Raw genomic sequence first — 18,219 nt, 5'->3', positions numbered from 1 at the left:
TGTTGTTAAGCCGGCCATACACAGTTCAAATCTCTGCAGTTTCATGAGGGACCAGCCAAGATTTGAATCATGTATGGGCAAGCTGAATGTACCCAAATTGATCGATCAATCAACTTGGGTACAACCAGCCTGTTGGATTTTACATGCGATTATTGCTAGCATCTAAGGCCAGCTTTAATGTCAGGTCGCAAACTTTAACCTCTTGCCATCGAGCACACACAAATATGTGGCCTCTCGGTGGCTGGGCCTTGGCGCCAAGGGGACGCATGTTTGCGTACCCATTGTAACCAGAAGTTGTGCCGGGAGCTCCCACAACATTTACCGGCGCTTCACAGAAAGGTCCTGATCACTACTTGCAGTTGGGAGCTTTCCGATCATGTGCCACCGTGGTCACATGACCCAAACCCCCCAGTGTCACAAAACCCTTAAAAGGGCAAGGAGACATCAGCGCCAAAGGGTTAAACTAACTTTAAAGTCAACAAATGGCTGGTATCATAGTTGATCACATGTGCAGCACTACGACAACTGTATACCCAAATAGAGGCTAGGATGGCATCGTCCATGTCTTCAAAAGGATAGGAGGGTATAACTGTATGCAACACCTATCTAAATGTTGGCGTAACAAAACGGCAATGTAGTATTAGCTGGGTGAGTAACAAGACAGCATAAGATTTTCCATCATTTTATTAGAATATATAAAATTTTATACAGTTCATATCTAACTACAGATTCACATGTCTGCCTGGAATCCAGGCCATCTCAGTCCTTTGAGTCATTAAATACTTTATGAATTTAGTTAAAAACACACCATGGAGTATCACTCATGTCACAATCCAGCAGTATGTTCAGCACTGTACATGGAGCACCACCAATGGTTAATTCTGATCGAGATTCCACACGATACTGGACGCTGTGTAAACCTCCCTCATGGTCTACTTTGAACTGTTCCTGCAATGTATGGAAGAGAAGAGAGAACATGTAATTATTTGGTAAAACTAAACGTATCCCATCAAACCAACACAGCGTATACAATTTTATAGGGAAACGATCTGCTGCTACAGGTCTTGCAGACTCTGTAACACTAAGTCTCATGTCCCATGTTATAATCTTTCACATTTTTAGGGTTACAGCCTGTAATTAAATTGGCAGTTTACCATTTGGTTTACACAAATACTGTAAATTCCCTGCAAAAGAGGAAAATTTTAATAAAGAAAAAGTGGGTACCCTTTCAAAAAAGGAGAGAGGAAAAAAAAAAAAAAATATATCACTTAATTTATTCCAACTGAAGGATTTGGAATTCTGATGGAGGACCTTTTATGTGAATGAAACATTGGTGCAGGACCAGCAATATTGTCTCTGTTGGACTTCTTCAGGAGTCCTGGATGTGGAATGCCAGTGTGCATCCGGTGAGGCTCTATGTTCCACCTTTCCTGCCTTTTGTAAGCAGATCGTGTGCTGATTTTTGATCGTTGTGTACCAATTCCTTGGTCTCTAATTGCCCACCATTTTTGCACATTGTGACGCTTTATTTTATCTCTTCATATGCTGCACTTGTGTACTAAGTTTATTTCTTGGTCTATACTTCTGTGCATTTTTTTGTACTATTCATCAGAAAACTTGTAAAGTTTTATTTCTTGTTGGTCAGTGCTCTGGTTTCTGACTGTTACTCTGACATTGTCTATTCTATAATAAAATCCATTGTAAAAGAAACATTGGTGCAGGAAGATACATAGAATTATTTGCAGCTCAGGAGGGTTTATACATGCTTACTTCAGACAGGCACTTTTAATAATGGGATGTGCTGAAGTTTTTACCTAGAACAATTTTGAAAACACTTTTGAAACTTTATTATTTATTATGACATACATATATCATTCTCATTTCACTGCATATTTCAGGGTTTTTTTTTTCCGCATTAGTAACAAATGTGACCACAACTGTTACAGAACATTTTTGTTAGCATGTGTCTGATTACAGAACAGAACCCTGCATTTCAGTGCATGCTTCATATAGTACATTGCAGTACTAATTAACTTTGCAAGAGCATATGTCATATTCTTTATTCTCTTTGCCAGTACAAAAACATTGACAAGCTCAATGGTTCTTTTCTATGGTGCTATAAGTATACCTGCTTCTGAGAAGCAATCCGTTTCTGGTCTCTCTTTCTCCATGCGGGGTCATGAATATGCCTGAAGGTTTGGTATCCAGTTGTTATTCCAGAGGGCCTATAGAGCTGAAAAAATCAAGCATTAAGAGTTCATTACATACAGCTGAATGGTCAAATTGTAAATGATCATTTACTGGAACATTTCTACTGTTGCTATTGAAAGGACGTCTGCCCTCCTAAAGCATTTAATACCCAGACCAAGCTTAGCTATGTCCGCATGAATTGCTTAACTTGGTTATAACTCTAAAACTAAATTTTCCCACCAAAAGCACGTTTTAAAGGATAAGTTAATCTTAGAAACATGTTACATGTTCCACTCATTTTTAGGCTGGAACATATAAACATGCTCCCAATGCTACAGCCACTGCTGTACATCCCGTACAGGCAAGCAGACATACTGACAGGACTGCAGGAGACCTGCATGGCACCAGAGATCTGATTGCTGGTGCAATGCTTTACAGGCTCCTGCAGCCAAAAATAAATACACATCAATGCCACCTAATGGTGCCGATCAGAGCTGCTTTTGAGTGCCAACTATCAGTGCCGCCTGTCAGTGCCACCTATCCATGCCATATGAGTGCTGCCTTTCAGTGCCCTTCAGTGATGCCTGTGCCATCTATCAGTGCCTCCTCATCAGTGCCCATCACTGCAGCCTCATTAGGACACATCGGTGAAGGAGAAAAATTACTTATTTACAAAATTTTATAACAGAAACTAACTTTTTTTTTTTTAATTTTCAGTCTTTTTTTAGTTTGTTTAGCAAAAAATAAAAAAGCGGTGATGCCACCAAAAGAAAGCTCCGTCTCAAAAAAATTATAAAAATTGTTTAGGTACAGTTTTGAATAACTGCGCAATTGTCATTCAAAGTGTAACAGCACTGAAAGCTGAAAATTGTCCTGGCAGGAAGGGGGTAAAAGTGCCCTGTAGGCAAAGGGTTAAAGTAAATTTGTGCCCAGAATATGGACAATAAATGATTTACATATAAATTATCTAGCAGCCAAGGAGTTCTTTACCAGCCCCTGACTTCTCTAGCAGGCTTGCAATGTAAAAACTATTCAGTCTCAAACAAATCACAGCAAACAACAGGCCTATGACTACAGAGATGAGGGTTTGTTTTAGGACTCAACTTCAAATGCTTTCAGGTGCGAAGGTGCAAGTACAGCAGCATGCTTTTTTTGCATCAGAGTGCATGCAAACACACAAAACACTTTTTTTTTTTTTTACTTGAAAAAACACACCACACTGAAAACTTATTAAATGCATATTTGACAACAACATTGAATGTAGTGTTAACTAGTCATTAAAGTGTTTTACTTCTTATTCAGAATATGTAAATACTTTGTGCATAATCTGGGTGCAAATTCACTTTAAATTTTAATGTGATTTCACTTTTTTTTTTTTAATTATTTATTTAGAAAGACATTGTGCATATACAGAGAATGTTAACAAACCGTAAACTGCTACAAAGATCCAAAGGCATACATTTTTTTTTTTTTTTTAAGTGTGCTTTTCCATATGTTAATCACAAATTTTAGAATTATAGCTGAGCTACTACAGAGACTACACAAGTTACTTTGATGATCTGCCCAACAGCCGGAGAGATCAGAAAGAGAACTCTCTCTCTCTCTCTCTCATTTCACCTACATTCTTCCCATACATTTACTTGTGCATTTAAGGTATTTTATGCATGTTATTTACAGTGAAGGAAATAAGTATTTTATCCCCTGCTGATTTTGAATGTTTGCTCACTCTTAAAGAAAAGATCAGTCTAAAAATCGAATGGTAGGTGTATTGTAACACTGAGAGACAGAATAGCAACAAAAAATTCAAAAGAAATGCATGTCTAACAAAAATGCACTGATTTGCATGTTCATGAGGGAAATAAGTATTTGATCCCCTTCACAAAACATGACATAGTACTTGGTGGCAAATCCCTTGTTGGCAATCACAGAGGTCAGACGTTTCCTGTAGTTGGCCACCAGGTCTGCACACATCTCAGGAGGGATTTTGGCCCACTCCTCTTGGCAGATCCTCTCCAAGTCGTTAAGGTTTGGTGGCTGACATTTGGCAACTCGAACTTTCAGCTCTCTCCACAGATTTTCAATCGGATTAAGGTCTGGCGAGTCTTTGATCCTTTGCTGCCTTGGCTGTGTGTTTTGGGTCATTGTCATGCTGGAACATCCATTCACGACCCATTTTCAATGCCCTGGCTGAGGGAAGAAGGTTCGCACCCACGATTTGATGGTACATTGCCCCGTCCATCGTCCCTTTGATGCAGTGCAGTTGTCCTGTCCCATTAGAAGAAAAACACCCCCAAAGCAGAATGTTTCCACCACCATGTTTGACAGTTGGGATGGTGTTCTTGGAGTCATAGGCAGCATTTCTCCTTCAAACACGAGTTAAGTTGATGCCAAAGAGCTCGATTTTGGCCTCATCTGACCACAACACTTTCAACCAGTCCTCCTCTGCAGCATTCAGATGTTCAGTGGAAAACTTCAGATGGGCCTGGACATGTGCTCTCTTGAGCAGAGGGACCTTGCAGGCACTGCAGGATTTCAATCCTTGTTGGCATAGTGTGTTACCAATTGTTTTCTTGGTGACTGTGGTCCCAGCTGCCTGGAGATCATTGACAAGATCCTCACGTGTAGTTCTGGGATGATTCCTCACTGTTCTCATGATCATTGACACTCCACGAGGTGAGATCTTATATGGTGCACCAGACCTAGGGAGACTAACAGTTGTTTTGTGTGTCTTCCATTTGCGAATGACTGCACCAACTGTTGTCACCATCTCACCAAGCTGCTTGGCGATAGTTTGGTAGCCCAGTCCAGCCTTGTGTAGGTCTACAATCTTGTCCCTGACATCCTTGGACAGCTCTTTGCCATGGTGGGGAGTTTGGAATCTGATTGTTTGATTGCTCCTGTGGACAGGTGTCTTTTATACAGGTAACAAAATGAGATTAGCAGCACTACCTTCTAATCTCAGCTTGTTACCTTTATGAAAGACACCTGGTAGCCAGAAATCCTGCTGAATGATAGAGGATCAAATACTTATTTCCCTCATGAACATGCAAATCAGTGCATCATTTGTTAGACATGCATTTCTTTTGAATTTTTTTGTTGCTTTTCTGTCTCTCACAGTGTTACAATACACCTACCATTCGATTTTTAGACTGATCATTTCTTTGTGAGTGGGCAAACATTCAAAATCAGCAGGGGATCAAATACTTATTTCCTTCACTGTATCTGTGAAAAAACTCCCTTGTACCCAGAGGCTGCTGTTGAGTACTGTCATCTTAGATGTGATGTCAGCAGCCCCAGCAGACTCAGAGCTGTCACCCCAGGGACACTCTAAAATGGGGGACAGCAACCAGTAGATTGTGATCTACCAGTAGATCTTGGCCACGTGACTGGTAGATCTCGGTCTGAGGTTAGTGACCTGCCATCCCAGAAAATCGAACAGACTGCAATGCAGAGGGACTACTTGTAAAGTTTTAGCTGTAGTAGGGAGCAAGAGCCGCATAAGCCGATTCCTCCTCTGTAGTGCTGCTCCTACGCCCTGTCATGGTTGGTGGTTGTAGCATCTGCCAAGCATGACCCATTCGAGTGAATGAAGCCGCTCTGCAACCTTGTTCAGTACAGCAAACAAAGGGTTAAAGAGGCAGCAGTGTGTTGCTTTCTCACCACCTGCTTTAACCCCTTGGACCCCGTAGAAGCATGTAGTTATGGGGCGCTTAAAAATTGATCCCATTTACTTGTATGGGTCTGATTGGCAAGTGGTAGCACCCACCAAAAGCAACAGGGGGTGGTGTAATTCCTACTATGGCACGTGTACACCTTTGCATACTGACTCAGCAGCTAAAGGGGGCTAGGGATTCAGGGAGGTAAAACCGTGACTCAGCTACAAGATTTTTATCTCCCCCCAACTTTACATGTGAACGAGCCCTAAGGGTGCTGCTGCCAGATGCAGCTAAGAGTTTATCCACAAGTGCAGCAGCCACTGCTGCTCCTCTGCAAAGCGATCTGAGTATGTTTGACAGGCGGTGAAGAGGTGATATGCTGCGTCCTCGCCACCCGATTTAAACCCATGATTGTTGTGCAATGTACGCAATTGTGACACGGTAGTACAGCAATTAAAGGTTTAAATCAGGTGTGAGGAGGCAGCACTGTGCCCGGTGATCTTTGACATCTGCCATTTTGTTCAAGTAGATCTCCACCTCTTTAAGGTTGCCTACCCCTTCTCTAAAGTGTTCTCCATTGCTTACTTTCCAGGAAGGTACATAACTTCACCCAGTTCGTTTGGGTGAAGGGATCGATGGAGGACTTAGGTCAGCAGAGTTGTAATTAGACCCTCAAAGAAGAAGGGAGGGAACTGTGCTAGGGAATTGCCAAATCTTTTTTTTAAGCAAGTTCAAAGAAACTTTGGGAGTGATTAAAATAGGAATTTATGGAAAGTAAAACATTGCAAGCAAACATTTAAAAAAAGCGTCTTCTGCACTTTTATCTGCAGCTATTTGTAAGTTAATAACAGAATCTCTTTTCTCAAGATACTGAGATAAGATATCAACATTGTTTTCAATGAGCTGGCTGATTTATGGACTAGCATTGTGAGTACAACCATGGTTATGGTTACCAAGTGTAAAGGCAAATACAAACTGTACATACACAAACTACATACAGAAATCAGTTTTTACAATATAATAAATGCATATATAAAGAAATTTTGCAACCAAGTGGCAACATTCACGCTTGGCGATAGGCCATTATGGCCCCATATGATCTAGAGGTTACCTGGAGTCCAGCTCCTTTGATTCTTCGGTAAAACTCATCATCCTCACGACCCCATCCCCAAAATCGATTTGACATTCCATTACACTGCAGAGATTAAATAAGATACAAAGAATATTAGTATTATTGCCAATATGTAAGCTAGTCTCCATTTACAGTTGTATATGATCACCCAGCAACACCGATATAATGGACTACAATTATCCCAGAGCAAAGTCTAAAGAAAGGACAAAGAGCAGAAACTCACTCCGACTAATATTTAGGTTTACGTTTTGTTTAGTACATTGCAAAATACTCCCTTATGATAAACATCTTATATATATATATATATATATATATATATATATATATATATATATATATATATATAAATAAATAAATAAATGCTAGAATTTACACTTATACTTTAAAGTTGTTGTAAATGTCAGACATAAAATATGAGCAAAACATGTCCCTATAGTGTGTGCTTGTCTCAATTAAGAGCACGAAGTGTCGTTTCGGTCTACAGTTTCATTCCTCTGCTATCAGCAGAAGTCACTTCTGAAAAGGTTTCGTGGCACCAAGAGAAAAAATGGTAACAGGGGAGGGATCTCCGACTGATTGACAGAATTAGCTCTTTCCTGTGTGCAGGGGGTGTGTCCCTTCCCTCCAATTAGCTCTCCGTGCTGAGCTCTGTAGAGTGTAACTTCAACTTTCCGCCCCCTTTTTGTTGACTGCTCAGACAAACTTTATAACTTCTGAACTTTGAATGGAAGTAGAGAAGAATGCAGAGAAGGATTTGTTTCATCCTTGTGTATCACCTGAGGCCAGTCACTTCACTAGGTGTATGGAAAGGTTTACAGCCACTTTAATTCAAAGGTGCACCTATGGAAAAGTATTTGCAGAGCATTATGTATTTTCTAAGGAGAAAGCACATAACAAGCTGTTTACTGTCAGACATTATAAAAATGAAACTTCCTCTCCGACCTATCTGAACAGGCAGTAAGAGAGGGAAAGAGTGGGGGGGTAAATCAATCCTTTAATTCATTTTGTTGTATATGCAAATGAGAGTTGAGACATTTTGATCTGTAAACAAGATGTTGTTTCTGTTGCAAGTGAAACACTGAACATACTGAAACGAACAAACACAGTACAGCTCTGCACAGAATACAATCAAGTGTTAGAATGAGAATAATGCAGGTAACCATGGGAACTAAATTTATATTCCATAGTCCCGAAAGGGGAAAAAAGTTTAAAGTACTTTGCCAGATTACCTGAGGCAATCCTAGTTTGTAGACAGCTAGTTGTCATATCTGACTAGTGTGAGGAACCTGTAACCAGTGTCTGTTACAGTGTACAGAAAACAAAACGGTTGAACCAGTAAAGCAATAAACAAGAGGTAGAAGGTCCAAATAGGAGTGTCGTGTTGGGGAAGTAGAGTGGTACAGGGAAATGGGGGGGGGGGGGGGGGAGAGAAGTGGGCAGGGTAGGCTCAACTCCAAACTTTTCCTTCAACAGTTAGCAGACAACAGGGTATTCCTATTTTCAGAGACAAGTGCAGAGAATGGTGAAAATAGCAGCTAAAGCATAGGAAAATGAATGGCATTGATAGAGGCAAAAAAAAAGTCATAGCAGAATGAGGGTTGGCTATCAATCCAAAAGACAGACACAGCATGACCGGGGTCGATGCTCAAATGAAGAATGTTTTACTTGTGGGATTCCTTCAAGAAGCCAGTGATGCTACAAAGATGGTAGGACTAAAATGCTTTGTGTAGGAAAACTCAAGGCCTTCAGAATTTATCTCCTCTTGCTTTTGTTTTTAATTTGGGAGGGGGGGATCCTAAATTCAGCAGCCGAATGTGTTGTACGTGCATGTAAAAGATGTGATAAATATCCAGGCCAGCCTGGGAAACAAAAATCAAACAGACTCTCAGTGGCAAACACGGTTAAACAAAAGGTTCTTTCTTCTCCCAAAGGTTTCTGCTTATAAATTAAATTGTTCCTCTTTTACATTGAGAGTTTGCTTCTCAGCTCGGTGTCTTGTCATTATGTGGCACACAAAATAGGAAGTCTGCCAAAGACTACAAACAATAAAGCACACACTGATAATTTATTCTTGACATGCGTCAAAATGTCTTGAGGGGCTTTTGCAGTTCATGACACCGAGCTTTACCCACTATAATAAAAGTCTCCACCACTGAATTATGAGCCCAGAACAGCATCGCTATAATCAGCGTTCTTTAAGGCTTGTCTACACAAGCTGTTTTATTAGTTTTACCTGCTAGTAGCGCAACTTTTAAACACCTTTTCAATCTCAACACTATTGAGAAGCTGAAAAGCATAATGAGAAAAAACAAACGTTTGATTACATTTTTTGAGCCTGTACTATATTTTTCTCTGTGGCTTTAACCACTTTGTCCCTCCAGGAGCACGTCATATGATGTCTTTCCTGGATCGCGCTTTGTAATATGCCCGCAGGGCCCCGCTGTAGCGAGATTTGTCACTTGCCGTGTACCTCTGACACGGTCGATGACAGATCTGTGTACCGGCCCCGTTGCCAGTACCATGTGATCTGCTGTGACCAATCACAGCAGGTCACATGACAGTTGTATACAATGGATGGCTTCCTCTCATGCCATCAATTGTATACAATTGTGTCTAGCTGTGAATAGTCAGAGCGATCACATGCACAGGTTGGGCCAATCACAGCCCATCAGTATCATGTGATTAGCTGTGGCCAATCACAAAACAAAAAAAAAAAAACCTGAATTAATCGATTTCATTCAGTAAAATGCTTGCTTATAGCAACGAGGTGATTGTAGTCATATTAGTGCACTTGCAACAGAAACAATTGAGTACTGACATGATACTTTTTTTTATTTGCACTAACATACAATTTTGAGGACAAGCTTTCGGGGCATGTCCCCTTCTTCAAGGTCCAGGCAGTACTATTTCACAAAGTTTTAGCAGAATGTTAAAAGAGATGTTGAAAGGGGGGAAAAAAAACAAAAAAAACCCCAGAAAGAAACACATACACACAAATGTACACAGCAATGGTTATAAAACTAGGATTAGACTAGAGATAAGTCACAGCAAAAGCAAAGACTGGGGGGGGGGGGGGGGGGGAACAACACTCACAAAGGGGGAGGGGTGGGGGTGGGGTGGGGTCGTAAAACTGTTGGATAATGAGTGAGGAATCCCATGTCCAAATTAAGGCCGTTATCTCTTGTGTCAATTAGAAATATCATTCTTAGTTCAAACGTTTTCCTTTCCTGAATAGTTTTGAAATTTCCTTTAAGAACTAAAATATTGAGGTCTTCCATAGTGTGATAGATATGTGACATGGGTGTATAGAATGTATGTGTGAAGGATGACTGACACTCAATTGCCATAATTTTAGTAGGACACATCAGTGGAGGGATAACTAGAGTTTAGAATAATAAGACAAAGACATTGTTAAAATCTATCAAGGCTAGATCTATGATTCATAGTTACCAGATGTGCAGTTGCAATCAGTCAAGGACTCATAGGGGTTCATTTACTAAAGCTGGAGAGTCCAAAATCAGACTCCCTTCTGCATAGAAACCAATCAGCTTCTAACCTCAGATTGTTCAATGAAGCTTTGGCAATGAAACCTGGAAGCTGATTGGTTTCTATGCAGAAGGGAGTCTGATTTTGGACTCTCCAGCTTTAGTAAATAAACCCCATAGTGACAAGATGTATAGTCGAACAAGTCAAGGTTAATAGTCACAATAGTTACACAGAGTTTACTGCGCATGGCAGTAGCAAGGACACTGTAAATTATGTATATAAAAGACGGGGGATTCTAGGGGAATTTGAGACTTATTGAAGACGTGGCAGACGTGCCTTGCGATGATTTCCCGATCCCCCTTTGCCGATTGTTGAAGTCCCCTAATCGTTGGGCAACGGGTGATGCTACAGTATCCGGTGATGTATTGATGCTTTACGCTTGCTATAATATGATCTAAATATGATTTGCAATTCTGACAATTCTTATGTTATTATACTAACAGAACTTATTCAATAAATCATGTTTTGCTTTAATATTTATTAAGCCTAATCCGTGTATTAGTGAGCGATTGTAGTAGTGTTAAAAACACTTTGTTTTGAGGCAAAACACAGTGTGGTGTGGTTGTGCGAAGTCATCTTCTTTATGTTCCTTGATGGTATGTCTGTGCAAATTCATCCTTGTTTGCAACTTCTGTCCTGTTTTGCCAACATAAGATCCTTTGCTACATTTTCTGCACTGGATAAGGTACACAACATTACTGGAGGTGCAGCTGTATGATCCGGAAATATTGAAGATCCCTTTTGAGTGTCGGATACTTTTTGATGGATTGATTTGGTTGCAGTTTGCAGTGTTTCTTATTGCAGGGTTTGCTTCCATTATTTGTCACCTCATAATCAGAAGGAAGTTTCCTACTGATTAGTTTATTTCTGAGGTTGGGGGGTTGTCTGAAAGCCAGTATTGGGGGTTGCTGGAATATTTCTTTCAGAGTTCCATCCTCTGTTATGATGGGATGTAAATCTTTGATTATTTTTCTTATTCCTTCTAGTGCTGGGTTGTATGTGGTTACTAGAGGTACACGGTTGTTTGTTTTTTTTCTCTTTGTACTGAAGTAGATTTTCTCTTGGGGTTCTCAAGGTTGTGTTTATGCCAGTGTTGATAGTTTTGTCCTTGTAACCTTTCTTATGGAAGGCATCTGCTAGTGTCCCAAGATGTGTATCTCTGTCTCTTGGGTCAGAACATATTCGGTGGTATCTAATGGCCTGGCTGTGTATGATGGCACATTTCGTGTGTTGGGGGTGGAAGCTGGAACTGTGGAGGTAGTTGCATCTGTCAGTGGGTTTCCTGTATACAGTGAGGAACAGAAGTATTTGAACACCCTGCGATTTTGCAAGTTCTCCCACTTATAAATCATGGAGGTGCATTCCCACTCTGATTTCCTGAATTTTTTTTTTTTATTCTGTCTCTCATTGTATGAAGGAACATAAAGAAGATGACTTCTGCACACCTGCAGGACACCATTTCACACAACCAGACCACACTATGGAAGACCTTAATATTTTAGTTCTTAAAAGGAAATTTCAAAACTATTCAGGAAAGGAAAACTTTTGAACTAAGAATGATAATTCTATTTGGCACAAGAGAAAATGGCCTTAATTTGGACATGGGATTCCTTACTCATTATCCAACAGTTTTACGACCCCCTCTGTGAGTGTTGTTCCCCCCCAGTCTTTGCTTTTGCTGTCTTATCTCTAGTCTAATCCTAGTTTTATAACTATTGCTGTGTACATTTGTGTATATGGGTTTTTTTTTTCCCTCCCCCTTTCAACATCTCTTTTAACATTCTGCTAAAACTTTGTGAAATAGTACTGCCTGGACCTTGAAGAAGGGGACATACCCCGAAATCTTGTCCTCAAAATTGTATGTTCGTGCAAATGAAAAAAAAAGCATCACATCAGTACTCAATTGTTTCTGCTTATAGCAAAGAAAAAAATATTGATCATTTCCCCAAAGTAGTACAATGTTACTATGGCAACAATATACTACTTTGGTCATAGTGCAATATGAAAAAGAAAAAAAAAAAAATTAAAAAATAATAAAACAAATTGAAAAAAAAGTTTTTAAAAATTATCAATTTTTTTTCTTGTACTGTCACCAGTCAGTGTTCCTGATCATGGCCACACCAGTTATATGATGACGCTGTACTGCACTGGTGACCGTATGTATAAAATAAAAAAAAAATTTCTAAAAATTTTCAAAAAAAGACAAAATTACAACTTAAAAAAACTCAGACTGTCGGACAATCTACTTTGCAAAAAGGGGTCATTTGGGGGATATCTGTACTGTTCTGACATTTTTGGGCCTCAAGAAATTAGATTGGCTGTCAGTACTTCAGGATTGATCAATTTTCATATATATCCCATTGTTTGTGAACTCTATAACTTTCCTACAGACTAAATAATAAATACTGATTTGGGTTATTTTCACCAAAGACATGTAGCAGAATACATCTTGGCCCAAATTTATGAAGAACAATTATTTATTTGCAAACTTTTATAAAAGAAAACAAAAACGTGTTTTTTTTTTTCAAAATTTTCAGTCTTTTTTTTTAATGTAGCAAAAAATAAAAACCCCAGTGCTGATTAAATACCACCAAAATAAAGCTCTAGCTGTGTGAACAAAATGCTAAAATTTTAGTTTGGGTACAGTGTTGCATGACCACACAATTGTCATTCAAAGTATGAGAGCGCTGAAACCTGAAAATTGGCCTGAGCAGGAATGGGGTAAAAGTGCCCTGTATTGAAGTGGTTAATGTGGAGCACCAATTTTTTTTAATGACCTGCCATGATTAGTACATGCACTACTTTTGTTAGCACAGCAGGTTGCAATGCAAACCACCACATCACAATGCAACCATAGTGAGAAGGACTCTATTGCAATGGCACTTGTGACATTTCAATAGAAGATCAGTGTACCAGCACTGTATTACACATAATATTCAGTGAAAGTAATGCCACAGAAAACTAATAGAGGTTGCAGAGGTGTTACAAGAGATAAAGACTGCAAACATACTATAGTTATTGTTGGAGACTGGTAACATGCTTCAAAAGACAGCAATAGACTGGGGGCACAATATATGATACTTCTAAGGATCACTGCTATTATAGTCCCTTTACAAATCAATGCTTACACTACAGCCCACTTAAAACATTACTTGTCCCAGATACTCCTCTCGGAAAAGTTCCATTATAAAAGATCCGATGAAAAACAACATAAAAAACAGCAAAGGCAGACGTCTAAAAAAACATCTTTCCTTCACTGGTTTGAGTAAGCACCAAAACACAAACTACTGGACAATAAATGCTATAAGGGCTGCAGATCGGGCACCAGCACTCTAAGAGATACCGGTTACATGATGGTTATAGAGGTCTATACACTAAAGCAAGGCTCATCTCTCAGACACACTGGGGGAGATTTACTGAAATTAGGGAGTGCAGAATTTGGTGCAGCTCTGCACAGAAACTAATCAGATTCCAGGTGTTACTGTCAAAGCTTAACTGAAAAAGCTGAGGTTCACCCGGTGGCACTATTATTCCCAATACACTAGATATGTTCAGGTGATTGTGCAAGAAATGGATAAAATGCGCACTCACCAGATGCGCAAGTAATAAGCGCATTGTATCATATATAGGTGGTCTGCCAGGTTTCCCTACTTAGGGTAGGTCTGGATACAGCTTGGGGGTAATCGGCCCTCCTTTTGGTTACAGGATAAATCAGGTCAGCCAGGACTCCCCTCTAGGGCTCTAGGATGGTCAGAGGAGGATAGCTGGGGGGTTAAAATGCTTGGTGCGGAGCAAAATGAAAGGGGATTCCCATAGTGTAGTATTTTAAAGATGAAATGCTTTAATAGTAATGCATATTAAAAAGGTCATAAGTAAAACATACACTGTGACTAGTGCAAGCGAAGTATAAGCAATACAGTGAAAATCGCTCAGTATGACACTGACCGGCTGGTAATGTAAAATGGCCGCTGGACCTCCGTGATCCAGCGGCGTGGCGTCACAGCATGCAGGGCTCCTTCCTTGACGCATTTCGAACAAAGGTTCGTTCTCAAAAGGGGTGTGCTCCATGTGCAGCCAGACACCATTATTCTGCCTTGTATATAGATGGTGAATTGTGCTCTGATTAATGAGCGCCATTTTGCCAGAGACCAAGCACTAGAGTGCATGCGCGAGTGTGCGGGCACCATTTTGCGTTGGTCAATAGGCAAGGTATAGTGTGCTCTGATTACCAAGCGCCATTTTGCCGGAGACCACGCGCTAGAGCGCATGCGCAATAGCGTGGGAGCCATTTTGCGTTGGTCTGTAGGCAAGTTAACATTGAACTGAAGCTCAGCGGGGAATGCGCATGCGCCATTTTCCCTGTGTATTCTTGGTAATGGACACGGACAGCTGCAAGGATGTAGTCTTGCTCTGTAAATATATATTACAAGTATGTAGGATGTAATCCCGTCCTTTGAGATGAATTCTACTTTTTCAGACTGTTGGAATATTGTATGAGTGTTGTCTTATGATGGACATACTGTACAAGCGAAAGGAAACACCTGAAAGACAGCATATGTAATGGACTTGGAGTATTCAGAGTTGGAGAAGCCGGACTATGGGGTGGGCTTCCTGGCTGCTCAGCGTTCATCACAATATTATTCATCATCACAAACTGATCTGCACTCTCCATGTGATCAGAGGCTAAACTTAGCTCTTTTCCATGCTCTGACTGGGAGAAGCAGACAAAATCCCTGGTCTTCTCCATGGAACAAAATCAGTTGGTAGAAGCCTAGCTCCTAGTCCCCTCAAAACTCCTGTGCCCAGATTGGGTCTGTCACAGGCTGCCTTTCCATTTTTTATGCAGAAGACTTGTACTCCTGGGAAGACAGCAAATATCTGTAGCCAGAATTCTAACTATCATAGTGGGCTTCTTTTTTTTTTTGTCTTAAAGAGGAGCTCCAGCCATTTTTGTGTTTATTAACAGTCAGCTACAAAAATTGTAGCTCCTGACTTTTAAAAAACACGCGCTTACCTGTCCTAGAGTCCAGTGATGTTGTCACCCGTGCCATCCCTGCTCTCTTTCACGACGCTGGAATCTCAACTGTGGGCACCAGGCTGTGACAGCTTGCGGCCTCACAGCCTGGTGCCCACTGAGCATGCATGAGTTGCGCTGTGCCTCCCCGTTGGTCCAGCAGTCTTCTGGGACCTGTGAAAGTTCCCAAGAGACTGCGGGAGGAAGGAGGGAGCCGAACTTCTGGCTCACTTCACCACGGCAAACTGAGCCAGAAGTGGGAGCGGGTACCTGTCAAAACCAGATACCCACTCCCCCCTTCCCCCCAAAAGGTGACAAATATGGCAGTGGAGGGGGGAGGAAGCGGAGTGTCTGCTTTTGAGTGGAACTCCGCTTTAATATCTATCATGTTATTAATGAGCATATACACTTACCGGCCACTGTATTAGGTACACCTGCTCAATTGCTTGGTGACACAAATTGCGAATTAGCCAATCACATGGCAGTAACTCAATGCATTTAGGCATCTAGATGTGGAGAAGACGACTTGCTGAAGTTCAAACCGAGCATAAAAATGGGGAAGAAAGGGAATTTAATTGACTTTGAATGTGGCATGATTCTTGGTACCAGACAGGCTGGTCGGAGTAGTTCAAAAACTGTTGATCTACTGGAATTTTCACGCACAACCATCTCTAGGGTTTACAGAGAATGGTCAGAAAAAGAGAAATATCCAGTGAGTCAGTTGCGTGGACAAAAATACCTTGTTTACGTTAGAGGAGAATGGGCAGATTGGTTTGAGATGATAGAAAGGCAACAGTAACTCAAATAACCACTCATTACAACCAAGGTATGCAGAATACCATCTCTGAACACACAACACGTCAAACCCTGAAGCAGATGGGCCACAACAGCAGAAGACCACATTGGGTGCCACTCCTGTCAGCTTACAATAGGAAACAGAGGCCACAATTCACACAGACTCACCAAAATTGGACAACAAAAGATTGGAAAAACGTTGCCGGGTCTGATGAGGAGTCTCGATTTCCCTAGAGATGGTTCTGCATGAAAATCCCAGTAGATCAGCAGTTTTTTAAATACTCAGACCAGCCCATCTGGCACAAACAACCATGTCACATTCAAAGTCACTTAAATCCCCTTGCTTCCCCATTCTGATGCTCAGTTTGACCTTCAGCAAGTCGTCTTCACCACGTCTAGATGCCTAAATGCATTGAGTTGCTGCCATGTGATTGGCCGATTAGCAATTTGTGTTACTAAGCAATTGAACAGGTGTACCTCATAAAGTGGCTGATAAGTGTAGATCTAAAATAATGTGTGTAAACATCTCTCTGAACTAGGGTGGTATTTAGTAAAATGTTATTGTATGGTAATCTGGTAAAAGGTTTGTGGATGAGTTTTTTGGTGAATTTTTATGTTATGATGATAATGGATTTAATGCATTACCCATATTTTCTAACCACTTTCCACCACTAGTTGGGTGTAGCTCTGTGCATTGTTTGGTAGTTACAGGCTCACATACCTTACTAGGTATGAGTCAGTGGGGTGTTGGAACAAAAAAAAAAAAATGTAAAAAGAGAAGAGAAACTGGAAATTCCCATACCTACTTATGTGACCCTTTTCACTGGAGAAAAAAAACAAATATTTTAAGTTGTAATTAGTACTATTATACTCATAATAAAAAGCATTGTTGTTTTTTCTGGATTTAAGTAGCTGTGGCCCCAAGTAGACACAACAAGGTTTATTTACTAAAGGCATAAAGACTGTTCCATTATCAAAAGTGAAAATTATCTTGAAAAACTGTATGCTTGCATTGCAAAATCAAGTAAACCTGTACTCACTTATAACTACATATGTGCCAGCACATAACTGATTGAAAAAGGAACAGTTTCATCTTATTTACGAAGCTCAGCAAACATTCATTTTGCAAAGTCAGAAGTCTTTGTAACTTTAGTAAATCAATCCCAATGTGTCGCCTTAAATATTTCACTACTACCATTACATTCCCTGTCCACCACTAACAATCTTAAGCAGATGTCCCACTAATCTCTTATATAAAAAAAGATTTAAAGCAGAGCTAAAATACTTTATTTTTCATTTTGGATGGAGTAAGGGAAGGTTATAACCTCTGTCAAGTGGTTTGTTTTTTTTTGCCATTTGTGTCCCACGGCGGAGATTTCCCTTCACTTCCTGTCCCATAGCCAAAGCAAAAAGTGAGAGAAAATCCCTCCAAAGTCAGTAAATTCTTGGTGGTCACCAGGGTAAAGATGGGAAGAAAAAATTTTTTAAAAAAAGTGTGAAATATGTTCTTTTAAAATGATAATATATCTATAACACGGTATTTAAACTATATAACATGAAGACGTTAATGAAAGATTCTGAGACTTTATGTAATGTTCTGTCAGCTGAAGACAAGCAAATCCTGGAATACAATTTAAGTACACTGTACTTCTCAATGCAGCTCTCAGACAAGAGAAATGTGCATTTCTGCCACTAGGGGACATAACAGGGGAAAGGCTCCAATTTAGTTTGCTTTAACCGCTTTCCTGCAGCCCTATAGCAGAAATACTGCTACAGGGCGGCAGGAGTGCACAACATTACGTATACATACGTGATTTTGCATTTGAGAGTAGGGGACAGGCGCGTGCCCTCCCCGCACCGCTAATCACAGCCTCAGCTGTCAATCA

General features: G+C 40.4%; 1 protein-coding gene across 2 annotated transcripts in view; it reads right to left on the bottom strand.

Annotated features, from left to right (window-relative positions):
• Positions 1-666: 666 nt before the first annotated feature.
• The window catches only part of B4GALT7 (beta-1,4-galactosyltransferase 7), a 33,006-nt gene continuing 15,453 nt past the window's right edge, over positions 667-18,219 (bottom strand). For both annotated transcript variants that reach the window (XM_089693835.1, XM_089693832.1), the window contains exons 4-6: positions 6,958-7,041; positions 2,129-2,233; positions 667-948 (exon numbers count right to left, since the gene is read on the bottom strand). In XM_089693835.1, the coding sequence (XP_089549961.1) occupies positions 793-948; positions 2,129-2,233; positions 6,958-7,041 (345 nt within the window). In that variant the 3' untranslated portion in view covers positions 667-792. The remainder of the gene's footprint in view (positions 949-2,128; positions 2,234-6,957; positions 7,042-18,219) is intronic.

Source organism: Staurois parvus, unplaced genomic scaffold (assembly GCF_062004578.1).
Source record: "Staurois parvus isolate SC_StPar_1 unplaced genomic scaffold, SC_StPar_1.0 ptg000025l, whole genome shotgun sequence".
Taxonomy (NCBI): domain Eukaryota; kingdom Metazoa; phylum Chordata; class Amphibia; order Anura; family Ranidae; genus Staurois; species Staurois parvus.
Note: the sequence above shows the minus strand (reverse complement) of the source record. Positions and strands in the feature narration are given on the sequence as shown.